The sequence below is a fragment of the Contarinia nasturtii genome, unplaced genomic scaffold (assembly GCF_009176525.2).
Source record: "Contarinia nasturtii isolate CC-2019 unplaced genomic scaffold, AAFC_CNas_1.1 Cnas_scaffold_78, whole genome shotgun sequence".
NCBI lineage: Eukaryota > Metazoa > Arthropoda > Insecta > Diptera > Cecidomyiidae > Contarinia > Contarinia nasturtii.
The window spans coordinates 4,174,000-4,200,132 of NW_022197436.1; the positions used below are offsets into that span (position 1 = coordinate 4,174,000).

Here is a 26,133-nt window from a genome sequence, read left to right on the forward strand (position 1 = left end):
CATTGTATAGCAATTATCTGTGGGAAGTGTTTCCTCTCAGCTTTCATTTTATTTATTTAGATTTAGTCTTCATTAAATTAACAACACATAACATCTAATATAATTTGATTATATATCTTTAAATGTATATAATTGTGGTTCAATCAATATCTTCTTTTTTTTGGGGTAGAAATCGCCTGGACTCGAATCCAAGGGACATTCTAAAATTGTTATTGGATACTTTTTTTTGCATTATTTCTTTGCTGAACGAATTTTTTTGCATTTTCTATGATTTTTTTTTGTTTAATTTAAATTTTAAATGTGTTTAAAGCAGTTCCTTAACTTGTTTCATTTCAGTATGTTTTAAATATAATTTGACTTAAGTTTTGTTTCGATAATAAATTGAAGTCTAATGTGTGTGTATTCACAGTAAATGTGAATTAAAAAGTTAACTAATCAAACAAATAAATAGTAAACTAAATTGCGTTTTGCCCTTTTAACAACAACTTAATAACGCTTCTATACGCAATATTACATATCCGTTTTGTTTGTTTTTACATGCAATGCATATTTCACAGTCTAATAAAAATTCACACTAATTTATTCATGCGCTTATGTCTGTACTACTTTTATATTGCCGAATCTGCGTGATTGCGATGTAATCGCATAGGTGCTTATCTCTTTCTTCTATCTTTTTATCTATTACAATTACTGTTTTTTTATATTTGCACTATGTTCATGTGGAAAGCGGTCCTATGTCGATTGAGGGATCTTGGGTTATTTTCTTCATTATTTCATAAATTTGTCTTATCCATTACGTTACGCTTTTTTTCATTTAGCATAAGTATATGTGTTTCTAATGTAGCAAAGTTAGTTAGTTGTTTCCTCTTCTTTGTTCAGTTTTTTTTGAGCATGTGAGCATGTTAAGTGAAAGAATAGATATATGTATAACATTTATTATAAGTATTTTCCAGTTCGGCATTTGTAATTTTTCACTTCCAGTTGGCAGTTTTTGTGATTTTGCTTGCGAGTTTGAATGTTTTCCATAATATTTTGCTAAAATAATACATTCAATTTTCATTTCCTCTGATATCCCATTTACAATATATTGATTCACGAACGTATTTTTCTCTTCATAAAATATCTGAACGAAAAACTCTCCAACAATTAAAATAGCATTTTTTGTGTTATCAATAAATTTGTGTTTTCTTTTAACAACAATAAATATATGTATGTATATATACTTGCTTTGTTCTTATCAATTAAATCTTTTAAGTTCATTAAGGATTCATTTTTTTTGGTTTTTGTAAATGCACATTGATCAAAAGAGCAAACAAAATAAAAACAAAAATTGATAATAATATTTGCTTCTTCCCGTTAGGATTATGATATGTTCCTCTAATCGGATATTTATCTTGGTTGTTGCTGTTTTTTTTTTCACTTTCATACATGTATTTCTCTTTAGAATAATTGAAGTTTACTTTTTCTTTACCTGTTGCGGCATTTAGTTGCCGTTCACTTTAATTGCGCGCATTCTGGGCGTACGCTATTTGAAATTACATAATTGAAATGAGTAGTGAACAATGATATAGTGTGTTTTTTTTTTAAATTTGTACGTTTTTTGGTTTTTTTTGTTCCTTTATATTTGACGATAGTGAGATATTGAGACTTTTATGTTCATATTAACAATTTGCGATTGTTTTATTGAATTTACAAATCTTGACCGAGACGATCCATTTCATTGAGCATGAATTCAACATCTTTTTCGGTAACAGCAGCCGATGAAATGATAGATCTAAAGAAATTTGGCCGTCGATCGTCTGGCTGATAGCCAACCATCAATGTACCAGATTCCATCATTCGAGCTTTGATTATTGGACAAATCTGTGTTGGGACAAATGAATGAATGTTATTTAGTGCGTGAACACACATTTGCGCACATTTTTTTTTTTTTTTAATAAAAATGTGAAAACTTAAAATACATTTCAACTGCAATCACATGATTGTAAAAGAAAAGAATAAAAAAGTATAAAAAGAAGAGAAAAAAATTACGTACCTTGCCCAATTCTTCTTCCTTTTCGGGAGTGTGTGGAACGCCACGTAGTCGTTTTGGTATATACCAGAAGCTGACATTGACTAGTTCTGGTTCCATAATCAAATGGAATTTATCTGGTTGAGATTTGATGAGTTTTACTTGATATAAGGCCAACTCCATGAGCTTATCAATGGTTTTTTCGAAACCTTCAGTGCCTTTGCCTCTCCATTGTAACCACAATTTAAAGATATCATTGTGGCGACCGCATTGAATCACTTTATCACCAGTATCATAGCTGATATCGTACAATTTATCGGTCATGAAAAGATATTCAGCTGACATTTGATTGCAGCTTATCAAAAGACCCTAACCAATTTTATTAAGAAAAACAAAAAAAAAGAGAAAAAACGAGACTTAATAATTGTATTTTTTTAATTGATTTCATGTTTTCGTATGCAATAAATGTGTGTAAATCGAAATCTTGTATTCGTGCGCGTTTAATATCGCTTTGAATGTTGTTGGAAGAAATGTGCGCTTTTGTGTTTGATAAATTGACGAGTTCAAGTTCATACAGTTGAAGATGAACTGACTAAGCATTTTGTTTTTTTAATCAATCAAACCATTTATTTTCTTCAATTCACTGTGCCTTGGCAGAAATTTTACAACCGAAATGGATAAAACTGTATTGGTTCTGCATACAAATTATAAAATTTAGTATTGTTCACCGATTTTCATTCTTTTGGGTCGTTTTTTTTTCTTCTTGTGTGCAATTTGTTTGTTCACCCCTAGATTCTGACATTTTCAACAAGTTTATTCTGGAGGCTTTTTGCATGCCAGTCGTAAATACCAAATGTGTAATATCTTTAAATGAAAAGTTGCACTACATCTTCTCCCCTTCGAATTTTCACTCACTCAGTCGAACTCGGACCATTTTATAAAAACATCCACCCAACAAAAACATATTCTTGCCGACACATACACATGTACCGTTCAACGAAAAACCGTTGTCAGTACAATATGTTTCAAATCGGTCACAGTTGTTCTGTTGGAATTTTTTAATTAAAATATTTTCCTGGAATGCTACACACAGCGTATCGGCGGAAATAACCTTCAATATAAATTGTTGCAGTAATATTAAACATACAGTTTTATGTTTAACGATAAAATTGTAGAGTAAACGTGCATACCGTGATGGGTATTTGAACAATGCACATTTTCCCTCTTACTCTCTGACTATTGGTTAATGTTCGTTCAAGTGTAACAGCATTTGTTGCAAAACGTTTTAGAGAGGTAGTTTGGCTCGTGTCTTGACATAGATTCTTTGTGATATGGTGCAAATATCTTTCAGTCTAGTCGTCAATAATGGCGAATCGCACATTTTTACCCAAAAACATTGAATTTTCATTTAAAAAATGTTTCAAAGTACTTTAACGGTCAGAATGAATACCGTCGATATTCGGAACAAAAACTTTTGATCTTTTCGATTTTATTTGCATGGCGAAGAGGATTGAATTTTAAGTATAAATCGAACATCTTCATCATTTTATTGAAAATGACGGTTTTTCAGTGTGCAGGCTAATCGTTAATCGATAAAATACTTCCATGGCCGTAACATTTAAATTCGATTAAAAGCATTTTGTTGGATAACAAATTGAATGAGAGTGCAAATGCTTGTACGTCTGTGGGAAAATGCAACGAACGAAACACATTGCTAAATGTGTCATTTGTTTCGAGTAAATGCTATGTGTTTTCTCTGTGTTATATGCTTAAGTACTATAAGGAGATTAAAACGTTAATGGTAAGATGTATACTTATACTTACGTCTTCCTTAAAATGTATAGTTGAATTTTGCAACAATGTGCCCATCAATTTGTGTGGATTCCAGGTAACCGATTGTGCACTGCAACATGAATAATAAAATTATAAAAGGGAAATCAATTAGTAAACTATACATAAAACAAATGAAAAAAAAAATTAGCACACAGGCTTTGTTACAATAATCATGATAATAAATTAGCCAAATTTTAATTAAACGCATCATCAATTGCATCATCTCAAAATAATTCGATTGTGATGTTACCACAGTCAAGCATTTAATCAATTTAGATGTGTTTGCAACATCACTAAATAATTTTGGTTAAATTGTAAATATTCCCTTCGGAACAATTTAATATTGTTAACTATTACCACCGCGCGCAGCGTTTTCATTCGTTCTCATAAAATGAACGAGCTGCCAAACGGAATATTCTTTACCCCTTATCATATTTACTCAGCGACACTTTTGGATTTAAAATAAGCAAATATTTACGTGTCTAACGTTGTCATCAACCCCGGAGAAAAATACAGTAGGGTGCATCGAACAGTGGCATTTCCCAAAGTCAATGCACACAACATTCGTTTGAATGAGCCAGTACAACAACATGTTGTTCAACAAGAGTCTATTCGGTTGAAGTCGTCGTCCTTATTGTCGCAAGTGTTCTCTTCTTTTTGTACTTAAAACTCAACCAAAATAGCAGCAAGCTTATGCACAAAACAATGAAAAAATATGAGGGGATGTTCCTCTCCCTTTTCCTTTCAGCTCTCGCTCTCTCTCTCTCTCTCAATCTATCTCTTTGTGTTTATTTTATTTTAATTTTTTATTAGATGCAATCACTGCCTATTCTGTTGCAGTCATCTCGATGCTCACATCGACAATCTGCTTAAATACAGATGTACGCACGGAAAAATGGAACAAAAAAAATATCAGAAACAGACCTGATCAACGTAATGTTCGATATTCAATAAACACAGACTAAAGAGAAAAGACAACAAAAAGACCATTGCATTCAAAAACCGATTGCAAAGGAAAAATCATTGTGTGCAGTATTGTAAGAGGGTTACATTTATTATTCAACAGACATGAAAATTTGTGTGCCGCAATTTATCTAGCAACGGAGAGATGATTTGCAGTGCAAGTACACGAGGAGATTGAACTTCGAACGATTAAAAAAAGAAAATTATTACAATTTCATGAATGAAAATATTTTTAAAATAAAAAAAATCAACGACTTAACTCTTCGTCATCATCGTTCTTCACCTGTTATCATGGTCATGTCAACAAACGACAAACAGGATCTATTCTTCTATTATTTCAACGTTTAATTGGAGTGTTCTTTTTTTATACATTCGCTTCAGCTTCAAATGGTACCATTGTCATGGAACAAAGAGCATTTAAATCAAACATCTCTCTTTCTATTGTAAGTGTTGCTGTGTGTTGAAGGAAACGTTTTTGTATCTTATAAGAAAGATTGAATGTTATAATGAAAACCGAAGAATAGATGCGAAAATTGCAACACAATAATCATAATCAACGCGAACAATTTTCGAACAAGAGACTGTGTACAATTGAGTGCGCAGGCCATATGTGTCGTTCCAATGCCATTGCTCAGATGTTTGGAGCAAGGATGATTATTTCAATGTATGGCGTCAGCAATAGTAGAGAAGGTCGACAGTGCACGGATTTGATGCACACAAACTATTATGTACAAAGTTCCTCGTTTTTTTTTTCGAAAGGCAGTGATTTCAGTAAATTGAGAGAAACTATTTTTTTTATTTCAATTGAAAAAATATAAAAATTTGTAAATAAAAAATGTCTGGATATTGGTTAATTTTTAAAAATTGTGTAATGACGTCACTGAGTTGTGTTACGAAATCTTTCGGTATTGAATGAATTGCTCAGAATATGGTTCAGTTGTTGTTTTCTCTCTTTTTTATATTTCGTTCTGTGTTGTTGTCGTTTTTTTGTGTCTGTATGTGATCATCCATTGATGTGACATACAGTAGTTGGAGTACAGGTGTTGAATAGACTTAGAAGATTACAGAGTCATTCCTTCGACATTCTGTTCCAAATTATACGATGCGGGACACAAATTTATATAGGGGTTACAAGCAAACAATTTACATTTTCATTGACATTGAAGCACACACACACACACATAATACGCACTTCGGTCCTATTCGGTGCTTACGCATTACTATTGTTAAGTATGATGGCAAATGTTTGGAGCTTCAACGAGTGGATTGAAATGAGACTTTATTGAATATAATCCGTTATGTAAACATAAAATGAGATTTAAAAGCAGAAATAAATGCTCACTTCACCGCACCGCACAAAATGTTGGCTCGTCTTGCTGAATATATGTGTGTGCGCACCACCCACTTTTCTCACATGCATGAATATGCTTAGAGCAGCATAAGTTGATGTGATTTAACGTATTTGATGGCATGCAAGTGTATACAGCACTTCAATTTATGTGTATCGATTTTGTGGCCAATGGTTCTCACTTATTGGTGGCTAATAAGTGCACTTAAGTTCTTTTGTGCACCAAGGTAATCGTGTATCAACATTTCATTGCCATTTTAACCAACGATTCGACAATATAAATCACATGCTTTCTAATACTTTAATGGATTACCAACACTGCCGCGGCCATCATGTATCGTACCGCATGTACTACTGTATCTGTAAGAAGTTTACTTGAGTTTAAAATGGATTTGATTTGTATGCAAATCCATCGTAAAGAATTTGTATCAAACCCACAGAATTTAAGTGCATCAGTCGGCTAACGTTAAATTGAAACCCCAAATACGCGGTTTTATTATTTTTATCAATCAACTGATGAATTGAGAATTACTATTAATGGATGGATTTTGGAATGAAGCATTGTATTTAAATGAGAACACGAACAAAAAAAAAAACGGTTTAATAGATTGGTTTTTTTTTGTGTGTGAAGATTTCTTGATGGCGTTCAGTTAATTTGTTGCGGCCAAAATGAAAGGAAAACAAACCAACAGCTCCTTTTAAACATTTCAAATGTTGTACACACTGATATGGAACAGTTGCAAATGATGTTGGAAACGTGGATAAAATGAAATGATATAAAAAACGATTGTGATTTACGGTTTTGTGTCAAAAGCATCCGCCGCATGTCCCATTCAAAATCATCGTGAAATAATTATTTGCAGAAGGCGAGATTTTATTGCTGCATTCATTGTTAATTCGTCTCGCAATGACAGCACATGCACACATACACATTCATACCATCCAATGTCAATACACACACACAGCAGACATATGCTGCATCATGCTTAAAATACATACGAATGAAGAATGGTGGTGTTGTTTGATAAGGATTTCAGATTTCTGTTTTTCCTCAGTTAATTAGGGGTGTAATTCGATGGTGGAACTCTCTTCGTTCATAAGATTTTTGTATACGTATAATTATCATTGAAATTATCATTGGAAAATTGTTTCAATTTCACTTACCGTTCAATTCCACTCAATCGAGGATGTCGAAATTTTTGCGAAAACAACAATCCACCACCCCAAGCAGCCTAAAAATTGAAGCACACACAGTTATAGTATTAACGAATGGTTCTTCGGCCAGATTGCAAATAAAAACTACAACTATAGGAATAAAAAAAAAGTTAAGACAAACATCGAATACTTACATCAATATGCAGCCAGAGACCATACTTATCGCAAATGTCAGCAATTTCAGGGATTGGATCAAAGGCACCCAAAACCGTTGTGCCAGCTGTTGCACTCACATAGAATGGAATATGACCGAGACTTTTATGTTTGAGAATTTCGCGTTCCAATTCGCTGGCTATCATGCGTCCACTCTCATCCGATGGAATCATGATGCAGTTATCGGTGCCCAAGCCACTGACGGCTGCACACGATTTAACGGAATAATGACTTTGATCAGATGTAAACATAACCAATTCGCCAGGCAAACATTTTGCACCATGTTCTTTGTAATTTGGAAACATTTTATGGCGGGCAGCCAAAAATGCATACAAATTCGATATTGAACCGCCGGGTGCTAAAATTGAATCACCACCATTCCAACCGATGATTTCACGCATTTTCGTCAATACAACATTCTCCATTAAAATGAACACAGGAGCAATTTCATATGTGAACATATTGGTATTTGCGGTTGCTGTCAACCATTCGCCAGCCATCGAAATCACATCTAATCCACATGACAATTGATTGAAGAAATGTGGATGGCCTATTTGAATGAGAGATAAATTAAAAAAAAAACAACATTTATTAATTGATTATAATCAAGCAACCGATATAATTGTTCAGACAAATATTTGAATAGCAGAAAATATAGCACAGTAGACAATGAGTGAATGATTCTTGCTAGTAATGAATTAATTCATTTTATTCAATTATCCGTGGTTACCATTTATAGATTTTGTATGGAACTTATGTTTGTCTTTTGTCACTCATTTGATTGAGTAGTTAAACAACACTGGCGCGCTGCAGCCAAAATATTCAGTCTACTGTTTTATAAGAACCATCGGTAATGTAATGAGTCTAACAAAATAGAACAAATGCATTAGATTGAAAGCAAATGTCCTGGAATAATCCATGAGATTTGCCAATAAAATGGAAGCACAAAATACCCTACAATCTCTTCCAGTGCACATATACACATATTTGTTGTGGGCTCTTGTGTAATTTGTTTGGGATCGAGAATACTCTTGTCATTTACTGCACGACTGTGCGCCGAGCAAAGCGACTGAGCGACCGTAATCATTTCATTTTGAGTAGGTAGAGAACATAATCCTGTGTCAGAATTGATGTCTTTATACGTATATCAAGTGGAATGCAAGCCGACAAATAATGTTGCACAATCATTACATTTTTCATCCATTTGCTTACTTATTTAACACAATATTCGCTGCTTTTTTTTCTCTCGATTTTCTTTTAAGCACTTATATTTCACTCAGTGTTCGAATTTTTTTCTTCTTCACATTCATTTAATCTGTGATTAAGCACAGCGATACGATGTTTTTCATCAGCATCGACTGGTTTTATCAGCGCTAATTAATTGGACAACAAAAATTCGAGGATTCGAAAAGCCGAACGAAAAATAGTCCAATAATTGAGTGTCCATCGTAAACTATTCAAAAGAATTTAAAAGTTTGAAAAGTGTTCTTAAATATTTTTTTATCATTTTAATCATTTAATAATTTTGAAAGTGCAGTCACCGTGAATGATGTTCTTTGATGCAAATATAACGGAAATTCCTCCTCAATGTAATAATGGCCCGAAAAATTGCTTTTTACCGGAAAAGCCAAGCACTGTGTAAGGAAAAGTCATTCAGCACACCACCACCATCATCGTCGACGACGTGCGTTGTGTATGTTGTTTTTTTTTTTTTTGAATGACAAAGCGAACCCACTCCGCATTGCATGGCACTCTCAGTAGAAATGATGGAAAGGTTTTAATCAAAATCCGTTGTTATTTTCTAACTGGATGCACTGATCCCTACTTTAGTGTACAGCCACTGTTCTTTCATTCTCAATTTTGAAACGAATCGAATGCGCCAACTGTTTGGCATTAATTTGACAGTTTGCCTGCTTTTAATGAAATGTTTTAGAGCAAAAATACTTTTTTCGGGGGCAAATTGGAAGACGACAGAGGAGAATGAAATAGAAGAAAAAAAAATTTTATGACTAGGGATTTTGTATGTTTGCATTACTGTTTATAGTGATGTGTGTTTTATATGTGGATAATTTGTTTGTCGGGAGTTTACATTGCATACATACAAGTGGCACATATCGACCTCATTATTCTAGCCTGTTTTTTTTTTTTTCAAGAAGAAGAAAGAAAAATATCAAATCGAACAGCAGATGGGGTTCTCGTACCAAATAAATGAAATGCATTTATGTTCGGAATTCGAAAAATTTTCAAATTAGTTCGACAAAAAAAAAATTCAATGTGAAAAGCGTGGAAAAATGCAACAAGGACACAGGCTTCGCAATAAAAAACCATTTGAAAACCATTACAACAATATTGCATGTCGATATCGCTAAAAACATTCACATGTAACAAATATCTTTTCACCTGTTTTTTTTTTCTCAACAATTTACCCATAGAATCAAGCAAACAAAAATGATGTGATTTGAATGCGATTCGATTTCTACAACCAGCATTGAAACATGAGTTGTTAGAAAATTCAATTGTTCCTCCCTTTTCCAAACATACACACATCGCAATCGGATGTCATTTTTGTGGACCATTTCCATTGCATTTTCCCAACTCAATTCATGAAATGTAATTATTTGCAACATTGAACCGCACACAAAATGCTATTGTTTGGCTTTTGATATCTGTAACAAAGCATATATACAAATAATATTTGGCCAAAATCAAACAGTAGAAATGTTCTGTAGAAAGAAATGGAAGAGTTTTGTACAGCAAGCAGTGAGATAGAATGAGAATGAAAAAGAGTGGCCAATTTGGAAAACCACATCAAATTACACATTGAGATGAAGACACACGCATTAAGTATCATCATCGACACCCATTCATCCGGAAAAATGGTTTGTAAAAAGGAAAATAGATTTGAAAAAAAAAGAACCATGCGGAAGTAAACTGTGTGTATTGTTGTTTGCATTTTGTGTGCAGTTTTGCGTAAATCATCTTAGGCATCTGCTCTTCCGCAAGAAAATTGAATTTTACTATTCGATTTGGATGGCAAGATAAGAAACGAAAGCAATTTCCGAATGTATATAAACATAATGCCAGACAATTCTACTACTATCTCATTGACATCCACACATCCAAGTTCATAATTTCATTCAAATATATACCAACCAGCAAATGTGTTTAAAGTGATAATTTGGTATGTTTGTTTTTAAAACAAATATTTGCAGATGGAAAGTGGAAGATTTGCTGTGAATCTAAATGGGATTTTGAATGTTACGGATTGCATGGCCGTGCATTTTTTCGGCAGTGATTGTTTTGCGTAAACTGGTGTAAGTAATATCGACCAGAGGAGCCGAACAAATAACAACAAAAACACACAGCACAGCAGACAATTGCATTAAAATTCAATAAAGAGTTTTTATTTCATATTGCGGTCACGTGACTAAGATTAGATTAAATGCCACTACCCAACAATTTTCAACGTTTGTGATTAGGGTATTTATTTGTATTCGTCGTCGGCTCTTCTCTCCACTCTGGTTCAAGTTAAGAATAGACACGTGCCCTCCCGCAATATGCTACAATATGAATGGCACTTTCAGCAGTCACCCTCTCGATGATTTTTTGTTTGTGTGTGTGTGTTTTTTTCTTCTCTGTTCGCAGTCATGAATCTGACTTTTGACAATGAAATATACATACACATAGGCGCGTGCATACATTGGTGTGCATGATCTCTCCCGTTCTTATTCAATTTTCAGTAACATTTGATTGATTACATTCTATTGCGGTGTTGGCGCTTTTAATAAATGCTAAATAGCGGTTATTAAGAGTGTAATTTAAATTTGTAGTGCAACTTTTGTGAATCGTATTCACTTTCATGAATGGATAAAATGATATTGAGTGATGAAAGAAGTGTCAATTTTTGGATTGCAAAACAGCGACAAAAAACAAATGACCCAATGCCACTGAAATGTAATTAATTCACACGTCATTGTTTAAAGTGGGAGAAAAACCATCATTTCGATGATACTGTTTGTTACAAACATGATTCGTGGTTGATTTTAAATGCAAATTCGATTTTAACGTATCAGCCATATGATTCTATGCCAATGTCATTGGGCCACATACACATGCACGCACGCACTGTATGCATCGTTCGATCAATTGAAACCAGATTGAAATACATTAATTCAATTTGTGTTACACAAAAACCCGTCGTTGCACTGTTACAATCGGGATGCGCAACATCAACACTGATGAAAGTTTTGTATTCAATGTAATCAAATTCAAGTTGATTGATATTCAACAAAGCATATTCATACCATTCATACAAATGCTGTATCTGGGAAGTTCGGTGGCCAAGACGGTATTTTGAGCATAAGTTTGATTTTTTATTTATATCCAAAGAAAAAAACCACTCACAAAAAGCCAATTTGGTGTGTCATTCAATTCGTATATGGTCGTGTATGAAATGGCTTGTACGGATATGTTCCTTTATTCAGCTAACTCCAACTAATTTTCTAATTTTTTTCCGATTTTTTTGTTTAATAAGGCTATTTTTCTACTCACCAGTCCGCACTTGATATTTCAGAGTTTTGGCACAGTCTTGAATCAATTGCTGCAATGGTAATGCCGTTTCAGGTAAATCCAAATCAAGCAACTTCTTCATTTCCTCAGGATGATGGAATTCCAAAATGCGTTCATTGCGATCATTTTGCGTTTTCACGTAATCCAACAAAATGTCAACGACTTTCGAAAGAAACTCTCTAGTTTCTATATCAGTTGTTGCTGCTGGAATGATATCTGCAGATTCAAAAAAAAAAGAAAAAGTAAAATACACATAAATTTGAGTTTGGCATTTTCAGTGGCAGTGAAAGGGAAATATTGATAGGCCATGTTTGTATGACCCATTCATTTATCATAGATAAGGTCGGGCTTAACCATACATTTATTACATGAATACAAAATAAGTTGAGAAAAAAAAACAACCACCTAATCGAAAGCACACACAAATAAGAATACGTAGTGAAATAAAAAAAAAATCATCTTTCCCAAAAAAAGACATTCAATGTGAATGTATAGGGTGTTAATGTTTTCCAAAAATCTAGTCAAAGCCTTTTCAACACCAAAATGAAAAGAGAACAGTTTTCAAATGCGTTCAAAAGTTCTTGGCAAAATTTCTTCGGTTTACCGAAAAAATCACAATAAAACAATGGATAGTTCAGTGTTAAATATATCGTGATGCAATGGATGACGTTTTTGAATATTTTTGCTCCACCCTAAATGTATGAAGAAGAATAACGAGTGAGCGAGAATTGTGGAACAAAATCAATTTCTCATTTATCCAGAGATTATGTGCGACTACAATGGATTTCGACAGTTGATCAATACATGCTGATTCGTGAATATGACTATGCGCAATATCTCTGGGGAATGTGGGCTCGATGTTTTACGTTTTTCTATCTTCGATAGTCGAGAAAAACACTGACTACAGCCTCAAACATAATTCGCAACGCTATTGATTTGCACATCAAATATGATTATATGATGATGGTATGTAGTGATAAACAAGTAAGTAATGTGTAGTATATCCGGGTGTAGTATAAAGTGGATGGCTTAAGAAAGTATATTTTTTTAATGTTCAAATCGATGATATCATTATCCGTCCTAAAAAAAGAAATCCATGCCATCGTAATCACCAATATTTTTCCTTTCTTTCTTGGAGATAAAAATAAATTTTGTGCTTATGAACATTATGATGGATTTTTTATCGCCACATTATGTTAGTTTTAAGAATTTTTTTTTTAAATCTTAGCCCAAACTTTTCATACATTTGCTCATAAGTGACCCCCTCGTAGTTGTTCTTTTTTGTCTATTTTGTGTTTTGAACGACTGAAAAATATCTCTGCGTCACAGTCTTGCATAAATCGTGATAATGGAATTCGAATTGCTCCACACAAATTATTAGAAAGAAAAATGACCACACCGTCGTAACATCTTCGGTAATCTAATGAAAAATGTGTGAATAAATATGTTGATGGAAGTTAAAAGAGCGTCTAAATCTCCAATTAGCCATAATTGTGAATTGAATGCCATAACACTGCATGATATCAAAATATGGTTATTTCTCGCCCCTCGACCGACTCTCACACATTTTATCTCGGTTAGGTATCAAGTGGTGCAGTAAAGTCTTCACTCATAGAATAATAAGCATCGAATTGAAGGCACTTTTACTTACTTCACACATTGATTGATAAGTGCGATAAAATATAGCTTTGCCTTTTTGCATTTCGGCATAAATAACAGGCACATATTCTTTTAAATGAAAACGGAACCTAATACCATGTACTTTTGTATTCACAACCTTCCCTCATCCGTAAATAGGTTGTTTTAATATTTATGTATCTGAATTGAAGAATTTTTAATGTGTGTGTTGGGGGCGCCAAAATCTTTCAATAAATGTAATCAATTTCAGTGGAATTTCTTGAGAGAACATGTCAAGTTCCACAAACCGATTGTTACCGATTATTTTTCGTCATCGATTATGAAGCGTGCATGTATGGTAAATACATTGTTTCTGACGTTATTTACTCAACCCTCACATATAAACAAAAAACCTCATATATGAAAACATAATGGAATTGCTGCTCAACCTATTTCATTTTACACACACTCTGGAATGTTTACATTAAAAATTCCAAATACTCTAATAGTAGTCAAGCTTAGTGTTCTTCCGATTTTAATTCAACCCCATTTGATTTATTATCGAAGTTTTTCATGGGAAGTTGGAAAATTCATTTTGAGCTACAAACATTTTAGAAACAATAGATGTTTGTTTCCCATTATAATTTACGATAACAGCCAAGCTCGTTAATGAGTAACGAATTTTCCGAAACGAAATTGAAAAAAAAAAACTCAACAATATAAATTGTATTTTCACTGAACAATTTGAAGGGGAAAATTTGAATGCAGCCAATTTTGTTTCATAAAGGTTTTTCAATATTTTTTTTTTCATTTTTGTTATCTTTAAAACCGTAAATTGATTAAAACGATTACATAAACTATTTTCTACGTCGAATATTTGTTTCGAAAGAGAGAGAGAGAGAGAGAGAGAGAGAGAGAGAGAGAGAGAGAGAAGGAGGGAAGAGGGAGAGAAATGGAAAATAGACACGGGTATTTATTGAATGTGAAGGAAATGGTGACATAAAGATGCACATTATAGCGCCCACTCATTGCGCTATCAACATGTTACACATTTTATCGCATTACATTTCCTGCACGCGTTTACCCACTCAATCTCGACTCTCGACAATGGCAGAAGAGCAACTCTGCTGCGGGCGCCACAAACGGTAGCAAATTACGAGGGTTGTGCACTTCATTTTTTTTTTCATCTCCTTCTTCTAAAAAACTGCTGTGAAACGATAGCGTAAGGACACATTCTGCCAATATTGTTTTGGCATTCTCAATGGTCCGTACTCCGTACTGAGGAGTGTTAGAGAAAAACGTACACAGTCTCAATCATCTCGAACAAAAAATGGGAGAAAAAATCTTTGCGATTTTAACTCGAATCGATCATGTTATGTTGAGTGAAACAGAATGAATTCTAGATTTTATTCATTATTATGAGATACACAGAGATAATATCTTTGACTGTCGTTTCTCTGGAAGTGTCATATATCGTCTCTTTTTTTTTGTCATTTATTTATCATTTTGTTTGCTATGTTCAATATCTTGCCAAATATAAAATACACATATTAATGGCACTTGTTGGTAAAATATGTTTAGTTGGTGTCACAAACATATTTCATTACCGATTACACACAGCTTAAGCTGAATTGTAGTGAATCGGATGTGTACCCGTTTTGTGAGATGTATTTAAGCACACACACTCATACACATTCAAATGTTTGAATGCATGTAAACAAATACGCGCATTCGTATCACATACACACCCCACGAATACAAAAAAAAAAATAGCAACTACTTGAATGTGCAGAAAACATACGGTGTTCCGTTTGTGAACGTAGTTATTTGCTTTGATTTATGACTGAAGGCAGGATTTTCTTTGTTTCGTTTGCCCACACAATTTTACTATATATGCTATCCCTACTTGTTAAATATTTGCACTGATTCCGACCGAATGCTAACCAAGATAAATGGCTAAGCATTTCGAGAAAATCCTCTCATCCGTTTTATTTACATACATTTACTCATTGCAACTAATAGATTTGTAATTTGTTTGTGGAACCGAGCAAAAAAAATATGACTTGTACCAATAACATGACAAATCTTTGGATTTTAAACGGTAAAGTAAGACCATTTAATATTCAATTTCATACACGTTAAACTCATCATTCTTCAAGATTATTAATATCATTCTAACTCCAGTAAGCTCTTAAAAATTAACTGTATATGAGAGAATCTTACCTGATGATGTTAGCTTTCCAGTCTTTTCAGACAGTTTATAGTTTCCTGGATTGATAGACATTTTTTGTTCTGTAATTAAAAAAAAAATTATATTTATTATGTTTTTTTTTTTTATGTAAATATTTATGTTTCTTGTGCTATGGCAATGAGCATGAAAAAGCATAAATCTTTTGTATGAAATATTTAGGCTTTTATCAAAACATGTGGATTCTTTTTGGTAATGAATCTGCACGATCATCTGGTATATTGTACACAAAAAATCTAGGACATGCCCCATAGATTAAAAATTAGGTACCACGTTTTTTTGTACAATATATCAGATGATCGTGCATATACAAACATAAAATTCAAATGTATTGATTACTTGGATGAGTCCATTTGAAAATTATTGTATTTCTATGACCAAATGTTTATTTTAAGCTTATGTGCTCAATTTTGTAAGAAAATATTTAATTTTCGCTCAGTTTTGGAACGAAGTGAAGATAAAACTTAATTTTTGGTTTTCAAATATTTTGTGTTGTATAATTTATAGTAGGGAATTTTAGCTCTCGAAATAGTTGATATTTTCTTCTTGAGATGAGTGACCTTGAAAAGTCTTCATATAATCATAATTACTAGATTGCAGTTTTTAGTTTGATAAAATGATTCATTATTCAATGGTCAACTTTTTGTTTCACTCAAATGATTTCTTTTTTCTTCATTCTTTCGTTAATGACGTAGATTTTCATGATTGTACCATTGTGAGCACATGGTATGAAAGATTTGAATGAATAGTTCATGTTGGTTTATGGAGAAGTGTTTTTGGCGTAGAAGAAAAAAATCAAATTTATTTTTGCTTTCATAACAAATTGAAAGAAATCAACCACACTGAATGTAATAAGAAAAATAAGCCATGACCCTTGTCGTCATGCTTCCGTATTTCAACGAATTGAAAAATACTCAAAACGAGTGTTCTTCAATTGTTTTTTATTTTCTTCAAATCTCTATACGTTTGCTTTATTCTAACTTACCAATTAACCTTCTCAGGTCTTCGATGTATTGTCTAATGATAATCACTGTGTGTACAATATATTCGTTAAACCACCGTCCCGTAAATAAAAGAAAACAAACAATTTGTTGTGTTGAATTGTATAATTTTCAGTGTGTGAGAGTTCAAAGTTTTAAGCACTTTGTTGGCCACAAACCAAAGCAAATTGATCACAATTTGAGAAGACTCTTAACGAAATACAAAGTAAAACCAAAAGTAAAATTATGTCTTTTTTTAATTAGATTGATGTAAGTATTGAATATATAATTTTTCAATTGAATTCGAAATTGTTTCTTTCTTTTTTTTTTAAACTATTCAATTGAATTTTGTGTGTCGTAATTTCAATACGATTTCTTACTTCGTAACAATCACAGGCCCACTAATTGAAATCGGCTTCGACTTTCGTTTAACCTTTCTGAATTGGAGTAGTGTTGTGAAAGGTATGAAGCTTTCTCTTCTTCCCTTTTTTTTAAGCCTGGTATATATACAGATATGTGTATATATATCTGTGTGTATGTGAGTTTTCTCTCTCTCGTGTGTTCCTTCGATGACAAAATATTTTTCGTTTAATTTTTACAGGACGGACGGTAACAAAACGGCTAAACTGTCTGACGATCTTCGAAGCTATGGCACATTGTTCAATTCACATGCTCCAAACATATTTCATTTGCAGTATTTGTATGAGGAAATGAATTGCGAGCCTTGCACATATTCGGTTTTACATAAGAGATGCTTCCCCTGTTGCCTGATAGCGAGAGCCATGGCTTGGCTGAGAGAAACTTTTCAGTGAGACGAATGCTACCGATTTTAATCCATAACATTTCAAACCATTTATATAAAACTCCTGATGACGTCATGAGTTGCCATATTTTGTAGGCGGAGCCATATCCTTTTTGGCGTTCACTATTGTCACGCGCACACACACGGTAAATAATGTGTGGGCTGGAAATTTTTTGGATACTCTCAATGCTTAGCATCAATATTCATGTTTTTTTGGTTTGCGTGGGTGGATGGAGCGTAATTTTTTTTTGTTAAAATATATTTTATTGTTGGCACCTCCATACTTTGCATTTCATCCAAAAGCGTTTGGCTCTTAGGTATCAAGTGTTTTGAACTATTTTCCAATTTTTGCTCTCTTCCCATGGTTTCGACAACAGGGCTTGTTGTAATAATAAAAAAAAAACATCAATACAAGTGTTTTTTAGAGGGGGTAAAGATATAACTTCACAGCTGCAAAATTGTCGATTTTGTAACTTTTTCTATTCGATCGCTATCAGTAGCATCACTTTTTGTGTTTTGTTTTGTTGTTTTAGTTTTTCTATTCTGTGCATGCAATAAAACATGCTATCCGAACTTTTTTGCTATTTTCCACTTTCTTCGATTCCATTTTGTTCATCAACGCACAAACACAATGCAAGAAAAAAAAAAGAGATAAAAACTCTGAATCACATCTTTTAAATCAATGCCTACGCACGCTTTTCCTCAACAATCATCGTTTATACACGTTTCGTTTATACACTGATACTACAGTATAGGAATTGAATTTTATGATCCATTTATACGTGATTGTCATGGAAATTCTTTAGTGTATACAATTCGCATGTTCGTTGTTTTGTTTGCAGCCATTCTTTTATTTTAATTGTAGGCAATCGCCAAAACACAAGATTGCAGTAATAAAAAAAAACAGAATAATCATAGTCAACATTGACGTGCCAAATTGACTGACTGATTGGATTTGAAAATTTGTATGAAATACAAACAATTTTAACCAAGACAGCCGCTATAAGTCGAAAAAAAGCATTCAAAATTAACTGAATGTTTTACACTCGGAAATCGTCGGAAATCATTCACTATTCTATTTAATGGTATTCTACACAGAAACTAAAAAAGATAAAATCCACTTTATCAATCCACCTGAAGGGTAGAGTAATGTTGCAAAGTGATATAAAATTAATTTCACATTTCTTTTTCGGGCCTAAAAATAAGACTCCAAGATCTTAAGAATTAACTACTTGGCCTGATTTCAATCATTCATATAAGTTTTCGCATTGAAAACAGTTTTTTGAAGTGATTCTTAGCAAAAATTATAGGTTTTCCCAAACACAAAACGTAAGAACGAAGTAAAGTGTTTTATTCTGAGATTTTTTTTTTTTCAGAACGATAACATCACAAGCTATAAAACATTTTGCTTTTTTTTGCTTGCGCTTTCTTCCTTTCAAAATAACTTACTTTTTTCCAGGATTAGTTTTTTAATTAAGTCCCTCATTGTTGAATCTGGTATTAAGTTGACAACAAAAAAAAAATTCTGGAAATTGATAATGTATTTCGGAAAATGTAACACGAACCAAACTGCTCAAAGTAAACACAAATGTTCCAAATTCAAAAAATTGAATTTCGAACATAAATAGCAAAGCTTTCAACTTTCAGATCGAATGTAGAATGAAATCCATGTCCTCATTATATACATCTCACCTTTTTAAATTAATCGTCTTGTAAATTTCGTCTAGACAAAAAAAATTATATCTTGTTTATCAATAATTATCAAATAAAAGCTAATGACGTTATAACTTTCATTTGGAAGTGTCAGCGTACATATATATTTATTAAACAGGGTGTATTCTGTTGATTTGGTTATGCCAAGAAGACTGCCTTTATTCAGATTACAAGTTAGTATTCATACAGAATATATCGTGAGCATAGTCCACTATGTGTAGTTCGTGTCTTAGGTTTATGTTATCGAATGGTAACTGTGGAATTTTTCCGGTGCTCTGGGGCTGAAGAATCTGTATCTTATATGTTCCATATACATTTAATTTTTATAATATTGTACAGGGTGTGCCAGAATAACTGTCGGGTTTATATATGAAAACGACAATTTGGAGTGGAATTTTGATTTGATTTTATTTTCTAGTAGGATTTAACATGAAATTTTAGATTTAGCCTTTGGATTTAATTCTTCGCCCATTTTGTTTGATTACTAGCTTCAGACGTGTTGAAAATGAGTCGCACGCGGAACACAATTCATTCATGGGAATTTCGTTCAAAATCTTTACGATTTTCTTTTTGAATGTGTTCAAATTGGTAACCTTAGTAATCTTTAGATGATTGACCTTCGATGTCATGTAGTCCCATGCAAAAAAATCCAATGGGTTTAAGTCGGGAGACGATGGCGGCCATGAATATTTGTCAATGAAATCGGCCAAATTTGTTCGTAACCACTGTTGCACTATTTTAGCTTGGTGTGCAGGTGCGCCATCCTGCTGAAACACCCATGGTTCGTTTTGAAACAATCTCTTGGCTTGTGGCCAATTTTCGATCGGCCGAAAATACGTCTCAAACCATCAGTTTTGGAACATTCTGAAATCGTTCAACGGTTTTTTCGTATTCAGGAATGTCTACTGCAGACACTGCATACACACGATCATTTTATGCATTGAGACTTGGCTGTAGCAAAAACAACTTTTCATCCGAAAAATCGATATTTGAATTGGCGTGCCGGTGAAACAGATCTTTGCATTTTTGTTTTCTGGCTTGCATGTCGACGGCTTTTTTTGAAAGGTGTCGTGTTTAAGTCTCCTGCGACGAGCATTGAAGTATGACTGATGTTATGCGCTTGAGCCAGCTTTCTCGAACTTCTTTGGCGATTTCGGCGAATTTTGGCTTTGAATTGTTTGATGAGTGCTTTTGTACGAACGGATCTTTTTCTCCCGGTTTTCTTTTGTATGTAAACAGTGCCACGTTCCTTGTATCGTTTAATGGTACGTTAAATCTCATGCAAGCCTGTTCATTTTGTGGCTGTCGGAAAATATCAATATTTCGAAAACCACGTTTGTGCAAATTTAAGACGAGTTGACGTTTCTCAAATAAACAATGAATCGAAATGCGCATTATCACAATACTTTGGCTAAGGATTAACAAACATAACGGTACAAGACCGGGTGTATCACAATAGACTGTACTGTCGTATGAATATTACATATAAACCCGACAGTTATTCTGGCACACCCTGTAGACTTGTAGACGTCAACATCGTACGTATTGTCATTGGACTCGTATAAGATAAAGCACCTGACCGAGAACGCCATAAATTTTGTTATATTCACCAAAATTTAAGAAACAGTCAAATTTTACAATGTCTTGTATTCAAGCTGGGTAACCTTTGATAAATGAACGTTTTTATTGTAACTCAAGCGCATCGTATTCAAACTAGATGCATTTTTTTCACTGATTGCGCAAGCGATGCATGTGGTTGCTTATTAAATCCAATTACTACTGAAAATACATATTAACATTTAATAATTTTTATTTTTTTTTAAAATAGTAATAAAAATAGTGTAAAAATAGACTAATCATATGAAATCGTGCAGACACACCTAATCATGAATCAAGAGTAATCAAGTGATAAACGTAACTTTAATAAACGAAACTTTATTTAGCTTGAAGTCACAGATGAAAACAGACTTAATAATGAAATTTAAACAGCTGTTTGATTATCATTGTTTATTATAATCAAAATTTTGATAAAAATAATCAGCATTACCACATGGTGCTAGAAGACATTAAGTAATTAATTTATTCGTGCAATTAATCGTTTTATTTGAGAAGAGGTAAGAGATGGCTCGGTTGAAAGATTACGAAAAATAAATGACTCATTAGTTTAAAATTCATATTTCAAGAAGAAGACAAAGGAAATAATATCAAATCGCAAGCATAAAGGAGCTGTTTAGAGTTGTTGGTGAAAAAAAGACAGAATTCATCTCGTTTCATTCGAACTCACAAAAACGGTGAGCAATTTATTTTAAGAAGAAAAACACTATGTGTACGATTGAAATAATCGATGGGAATACAAATGTCAGTGTTTTGGAATTAATTAAAAGTTACTTTAATGTAACTAAAAATAAAATGTCTTACATCCGTAAAATATGTCTTTTTCGCACTATGATCCACAACATGCATTTATTACGTATCTTTTACCGTAAATATGAATTCATGAGAAAACTGAATCTGATATAAGTTTTGCGATACAAATAATTTTTGTTGGACTTTTCAATGCCTGTATGATATCGTTATCATGTAAAAATTTGCAGATGTAATTGAAATTTTTGTATGAAAAGTGTGTCGAAACCCCCCAATACACATTTTTACACGAGTGTTAAAGTATACATTAAATATCACTTTTGGAAGAAAAATTGAATTTTTCCCATGGATGGCCATGGGTATCACACCAGACATGACACGTCACTCTAACAACCAAAGTCGCTCAAAATCTAATGGTTTCTATTCCGCGGCACCCCCAATGATCCTGTGAAGTCAGATTTTGAATTACTTTTCTTGTTTGAAAGTTATCGTGTTAACAAATTTTTAGATTCGTGTTCCTTGGCCCCAAAAACACCCAGAAAACACATTTTTTATGGGTGTAAATTTTTCGACCGATTCCAATACTTTACCTTTCACACTAGGTGTGTGCGGAAAAGTAACAATGTATTGCGTGTTCATTTTGCTAAGATCTTTTTCTAAAATATCAGCCTCCCATTTGCCAGCTGAAATTGCAAACAAAATTGACAAAAAAAATGAATATCACTTTAGTCGCTGAAAATGATGCTTCAAAAAACAATATTGTATCTTGTTCACTCCACAAAATTAAATTCCATATACTTTGCAGACTGAAACGTGTAAATGATAATATTGCATTGGAATTTTTTGATTGCGCGGTTCATCGTAACATGGTTATTGTTATTTCATTTGTTTAATGAACCAGATGATAATCATTTTTTACGGGTCACATATTTATCCTCGGCCGAGTCATTCATAAATCGATATTTAAGTAGTGCTTACCTCACCAGCCCAAATGTTTTTTTTTTTCATCTACACGTTTTTTTATGTGTCAAAGAAGCAAGGTCATAGTAACGTCATCAGATTAAATTGAACTGCAAACACACACATCGATAAAAAAAAACCATAAGATCGAAATGGTTAAACAAGAAACGTATACAAAAGTAGAATAACACTTGATGCTGTTGATTGTTTTTTTTCAAGGCTTTTCATTTAATCTTTCATACATACATGCGATGTTATTTATGATTTATTTCTAGTAATTTGCGATGAACAAAATCAATCGCATCACTAATTAAAATAGAATTTTATACGGAAAAACAAAATAAAATTGAATTATAATAAAAACTCGTAGACAAACTAATCGATACTTTAAGCGGTTTACAATAATGAGATACGCATTTGAACGCCAAAATAAGACAACATCGACTTTGTAATAATTTCAGTGTTTTCACAAACACTGTTTTGCAATGGTGGTGGACGTGATTATTATTAAATTTTTTTGAATTTCAATGCTGCTATGCCAATGAAGCTTCAACAGTATCAGTTCAATCACTAACTGAGAAGAACATACAAGAATTTTAAGAAGAAGCTATAATATTTTGCGCGAAGAATATTTAAACATGAGAAAAGTTTGTCATACATATATATTTATTATTTTGTTCAATTTGTGTGTTACTTTGGTTTAATTTAAATTTGATTTGTTTGTTTGTTTCTCTTCTTTCACTAGTTTGTTTTGATATTTTTGTTTCAAATGATGATAATAATTTCATCAACGATGAGCTATCCGGTAGAGTCGAATGATACACCAATTAAAAAAATTGTCATTCGACCAACAACTCGCAGTGATTTGATTCAAGCACAACAGCACCACACAAAAGTCCACAGTAATCGCGGTCGAAAAATTGAATTGGGGCCATCAATTATCAAAGTATTAAAAAAACCAAGGATTAAGGCGACGAAAACACCGATGTCAAATCATTCAAAGAAATTCGATTCAAAAATCCATATTTTACCAACCGGAGAAAATTCTGTTCACTATGCTAAAGCAAAAGCAAATGGTAGTTTTCGTAATAGTCCAATTAGTTTGATTAATTGATCGCAGAAAAAGATTTATTTGGTTCTTTAATCCAGACAATGTATTGAACTAACTGGTCAACTGAGCTGACAGTACGTTAGCCAGATAAATGGGCTTAAACAATAAATGTTATTGTTATAATGATGAATCACTTCTATTGGTTTAATCAAAGTGATTGATTACTATAACAATAACTTCTATTGTTTCATATTCATTTGGCTGGCTTACGTACTGTTAGCTCAGTTGACCAGTTAGTTCAATATATTGTCTGGTTTTATTCATGTTATGAAAAAAGTCATATAAAAATTTACTAATTTGAATTCTAACACATTTTAAATAAATTCATAAAAAATCGATTTTTTGTCCCACAAATTTTACAAAAATTTCGAAAAAAACATGACATGACATTGTTCATGATGACAATATATATATATTTGACTCGCTTATCTAGAAGGATGGGCAAAATTGGCCTAACACTAGTACTAAAATATTGTGTATAAAAGTTGTAAAAAATCAATATATTTTAACAATGTAACAATACACGCTTATTTTGTTTTAAATAATACGCCCAGACACAAGAACAATTCAACAATATTGGTTAACTAATATCATGATGACCATTGGCTGTTGATTTGTGGAAAATCCAATGACTAACGTATTGGGAGATTTAATTACATTTGACCAAGGTATTTAAGTTATTTTATGCCACTGAAAGCAAATACTACCTACTGTCTTAGCCTTTGCTTAATTAATGTGATGCAATTGATTCATTTTGACAAATTGCCATTGTCATACATTTTCAACATTACAAAAATAATAATTCCAATAAAACAGGTAAACAAATTAAAAGAAAAAAATAATTGATTTTTTTAACACTTATGATATTTTTTTTAAACTATTGCATGAACTTTGTTGTCATGTGTGCGTTTTCCGGAAAAAAGACCGCCTGTAATTAAATTTTCATGCCGGTGTCAAGATTTAGTGCTTTTTTGAGTACCTCGTATGTAGAAAATGAGACAATACCATTTTCATTGTAAATGTGCTTGAGTGTCGTGACCATTCTAACTCTGAAACAAACATTTATTAATGTGATATATTAAGTTTGTAGCCAAAAAACATAACATGATTATAATGCAATTATATTTTGTTGTAAATAAGCATGAAACTTCAGCATAAAGAAAATTGAAAATATTTTTTTTTTACATAACGTACCCAAATCGAGCCGTTGCTGCATAGCTGTCCACGAACGTTCGTTCGTTCGTTCGTAGAATATTTTTTTGGTCTTTTTGTTCGTTCGTTCGTTCGTAGAAAATGAATTGTTCGGATTGTTCGTTCGTATGTTCGTACGAACAACGAACAACGAACACGTTCGTTCGTTCGTAATTTCTGGAAATTTATTTCCTCAATGTATAAAAATATTGCGATAATAAATATAAATTGGGAAAACTTTAAATCGATTTTTCCCACTTTTCCGATAGGAAATCGTGAAAAATAAGCAAAAAGTGGTTCGAGTCCAAATCCAGTGGAATTCTGCTGATCAATGGATTCTCAGGATTTGACCTGGATTCCAGAACTTCCATAATGTAATTACAATTAAAAATACATACAATTACACGAAGAATGGTTTTTTTTGTAGAATATCTTTATGGAAGTTTTAGAATTCAGGTCAAATTCCACCGGATATTGAACTTTAGGCTATTGAACTGCTCGGATGTTGTGGCTCCCTATGAGAGTCAACATTTTGCTTATTTTTCACGATTTCCCATCGGATAAGCGGGAAAAATCGATTTAAAGTACGAACATACGAACGAAAAATCCGAACAATTCATTTTCTACGAACGAACAAAATATACATTGAAAACGAACGAATGGTTCGTTCGTTGGTGTTCGTGGACAGCTATGCGTTGCTGGATCCATCATAGCCAATTGCATTCTTCTTTTCGTCACATCCAAGGGATACGAAAAGGATTGAGCTATTGCACCAGCTAAACCATCGGCTAAAAGTTCGGCAGGAATATTCAAAACTAGGCCGAAACCAACCCCCCCTGATGTCAAACAATGAAAAAAGATTCATAACATACAACACCATCTCTTGGTATGCCACATATCTGTTTTTTTCTCCACAATGTGGAGAAAGTGTTTACGTATACGTATACGTTGACATTAATAATCTGTCAAAACCGTAAACACATTATTTTCATAACGCAATTTTGCGAGAGTTCCTATTAGTTGAAAAAAATTAAATTTTTGTGTGCAAACTGTAA

General features: G+C 32.9%; 1 protein-coding gene and 2 long non-coding RNA genes across 4 annotated transcripts; 1 reads left to right on the forward strand and 2 right to left on the reverse strand.

Moving 5' to 3' along the window:
- Positions 1–879: 879 nt before the first annotated feature.
- Positions 880–17,601, reverse strand: LOC116344211 (glutamate decarboxylase). 2 transcript variants are annotated; one of them, XM_031772698.1, is made up of 9 exons: positions 17,318–17,601; positions 16,943–16,987; positions 15,933–16,001; positions 12,075–12,308; positions 7,505–8,073; positions 7,320–7,387; positions 3,836–3,914; positions 2,036–2,380; positions 880–1,863 (listed from the first exon to the last, which is right to left on the reverse strand). In XM_031772698.1, coding segments are annotated over exons 1-9 (1,584 nt in total). In that variant the 5' UTR covers positions 17,319–17,601; the 3' UTR covers positions 880–1,689. The 2 variants fall into 2 exon arrangements, with proteins under 2 accessions (XP_031628558.1, XP_031628637.1); XM_031772777.1 differs by having other exon boundaries at positions 16,943–17,147.
- Positions 17,602–23,109: 5,508 nt separating this feature from the next.
- LOC116346729 lies at positions 23,110–24,411 on the forward strand. The gene is made up of 2 exons (XR_004201631.1): positions 23,110–23,423; positions 23,522–24,411. It is a non-coding gene; the product is annotated as an uncharacterized LOC116346729 (long non-coding RNA).
- On the reverse strand, positions 24,369–25,195 carry LOC116346789. Its single transcript, XR_004201634.1, has 2 exons — positions 25,082–25,195; positions 24,369–24,936 (listed from the first exon to the last, which is right to left on the reverse strand). It is a non-coding gene; the product is annotated as an uncharacterized LOC116346789 (long non-coding RNA).
- Positions 25,196–26,133: the final 938 nt, after the last annotated feature.